General features: G+C 44.9%; 2 protein-coding genes across 2 annotated transcripts in view; both read left to right on the top strand.

Moving 5' to 3' along the window:
* LOC106514087 (protocadherin gamma-A11) overlaps positions 1-318 on the top strand; it is a 4371-nt gene extending 4053 nt beyond the window's left edge. Inside the window, exon 2 of the mRNA XM_014003191.1 lies at positions 274-318. Coding sequence (XP_013858645.1) covers positions 274-318 — 45 coding nt within the window. The remainder of the gene's footprint in view (positions 1-273) is intronic.
* Positions 43-2186, top strand: LOC106516862 (protocadherin gamma-A11; the record flags this gene model as incomplete). The annotated part of the gene is given in 1 exon segment (XM_014007427.1): positions 43-2186. A coding segment is annotated over 1 exon segment (1801 nt), but the record flags the coding sequence as incomplete, so codon positions are not given.

Raw genomic sequence — 2186 nt, 5'->3', positions numbered from 1 at the left:
TTATTATTATTATTATTATTATTATTATTATTACTGTTTGTATTTTAGGAGCAACAATCATTTATTATCAGCTTCTATCTATCTGTGATGTCAAATACATGGACTGATATGTGAAAATATGTATTGTGTTCTAATTTTTATACATGTCTAAATCAGACATATTTTTCTGTAATTTTTGATAAAGTCTCTGAGTGCCGCTGTTGGTTAGTGTGAGGATAGGCAGCCCTTCATTTTCGTAAACGAAATCCTCCTTTCTCTTTTTTTATATCGCAGCCAACCCGACAAAGAGATCCACCCAGCTCAGTGTGCAGCTCATGATCTGAGCTTTTTTGGTCGGATTTTAGCGCGTTTATCTAATTCCTTTGGATATTTTGAATGTTTTGCCATGATGGCGGGTTTTGGTCGTGTAAATAAAAGGAACTGGTTTCAGCGGTGGTCCCTGCTTTTCTGCGTCTGTGTCGCACACATGGCCCACGGTCAGGTCCGTTTTTCAGTTCCTGAGGAAATGGCGACGGGTTCGGTGCTCGGGAACATCATCCAGGATCTCGGTTTGGACGTGAAGCGACTGAAGTCTGGGCGGGCTCGAATTTTTACGGAGGACGGCAGTGAGTACATTGGGCTGAACGCAGACAAAGGGACTTTAGTTGTGGCTAAAAGGATAGACAGAGAGGAGCTGTGCAAGCAAGTGTCTCCCTGCTCTCTCCATTTCCAAATTATTTTAGAAAACCCCATGGAACTGCACAGAATCGACGTGGAGATCACAGATATTAATGATAACGCCCCGTTTTTCTCAAAGAAAGAGTACAATTTCCAGATTATAGAATCCGCCACGCAGGGGGCTCGATATTCGCTGGAGAGCGCCAGAGATCCGGACGTTGCACAAAATTCCGTTCAGTCGTACAAACTTAATCCTTCAGATCATTTTAAACTGAACGTTTTATCTCGACCTGATGGAACGAAATACATCGAGATGGTTCTTCACTCGCCGCTGGACAGAGAGGCTCAAGAGGAGCATAAATTAACTCTGACAGCGTTTGACGGCGGAAGTCCTCAGAAGTCAGGCTCTGTTAAAATAAATGTGCTCGTGCTGGACGCAAACGACAACGCGCCAGTTTTCAGTCAGTCTGTTTACAGGGTGACAGTTCCTGAGAACGCAGCCCAGCGCWCCGCAGTTTTAACTGTTACTGCCACAGATAACGACAAAGGCGCAAACCAGGAGGTGACGTATTCCTTCTCACAGCACACTAACAGCGCGTCGTCTGTTTTTCACATTGATGCTCAGACTGGAGAAATRACGGTTACTGGGGATTTAGATTATGAAAAAATAAAACATTATGAAATAGATATTGAAGCTACAGATAAAGGAGGACTGACAGATACAAGTAAGGTGCAGATTGAGGTGACTGATTTGAATGATAATGCCCCCATAATAAGCGTAATTTCCCTCTCCAACCCAATTCCTGAAGATTCTGCTTTAAACACTGTGATAGCGATGATCAACATCAAAGACTTGGACTCGGGTAAAAACGGACAAGTTCGGACTTTTATAAACCCAGATTTGCCTTTCAAAATAAAATCCACCTCGTCTAATTTTTACAGTCTGGTGTCGGACGATGTTCTGGATCGTGAAACTGTTTCTGCATATAATATAACCATAACAGCTGTGGATGGAGGCTCGCCGCCCTTTTCTGCGAATAAAACCATTCATTTAAAAGTATCTGACGTGAACGACAACGCGCCGGAGTTCCCACAAAATCCCTTCACTTCTTTCGTGCCTGAGAATAATTCACCTGGCGTGTCCGTGCTGTCTGTTAAAGCCAGCGACAGGGACCACGGAAACAACGCGCGTGTTTCTTATTTTCTGGAGGACAACCAGATAAACGGCATGCCAGCCTCGGCTTATTTTTCAGTGAACGCAGAGAGCGGGGAGGTTCTTGCTGTGCGCTCCTTCGACTACGAGCAAACTAAAGAATTTCAAATCCGAGTCAAAGCTCAGGATGGAGGCTCTCCTCCACTCAGCAGCAACGTGACTGTGAAAATCCTGATCCAGGACCAGAACGATAACCCCCCTCAGGTTCTGTACCCGGTCCAGACCGGTGGCTCTGTGGTGGCTGAGATGGTGCCTCGTTCAGCAGATATGGGCTATCTGGTGACTAAAGTGGTGGCTGTTGATGTGGACTCTGGAC

This window comes from Austrofundulus limnaeus, unplaced genomic scaffold (assembly GCF_001266775.1).
Source record: "Austrofundulus limnaeus strain Quisiro unplaced genomic scaffold, Austrofundulus_limnaeus-1.0 Scaffold1, whole genome shotgun sequence".
In the NCBI taxonomy this organism is placed as follows: domain Eukaryota; kingdom Metazoa; phylum Chordata; class Actinopteri; order Cyprinodontiformes; family Rivulidae; genus Austrofundulus; species Austrofundulus limnaeus.
This window is presented reverse-complemented; position numbering and strand designations above follow the sequence as displayed.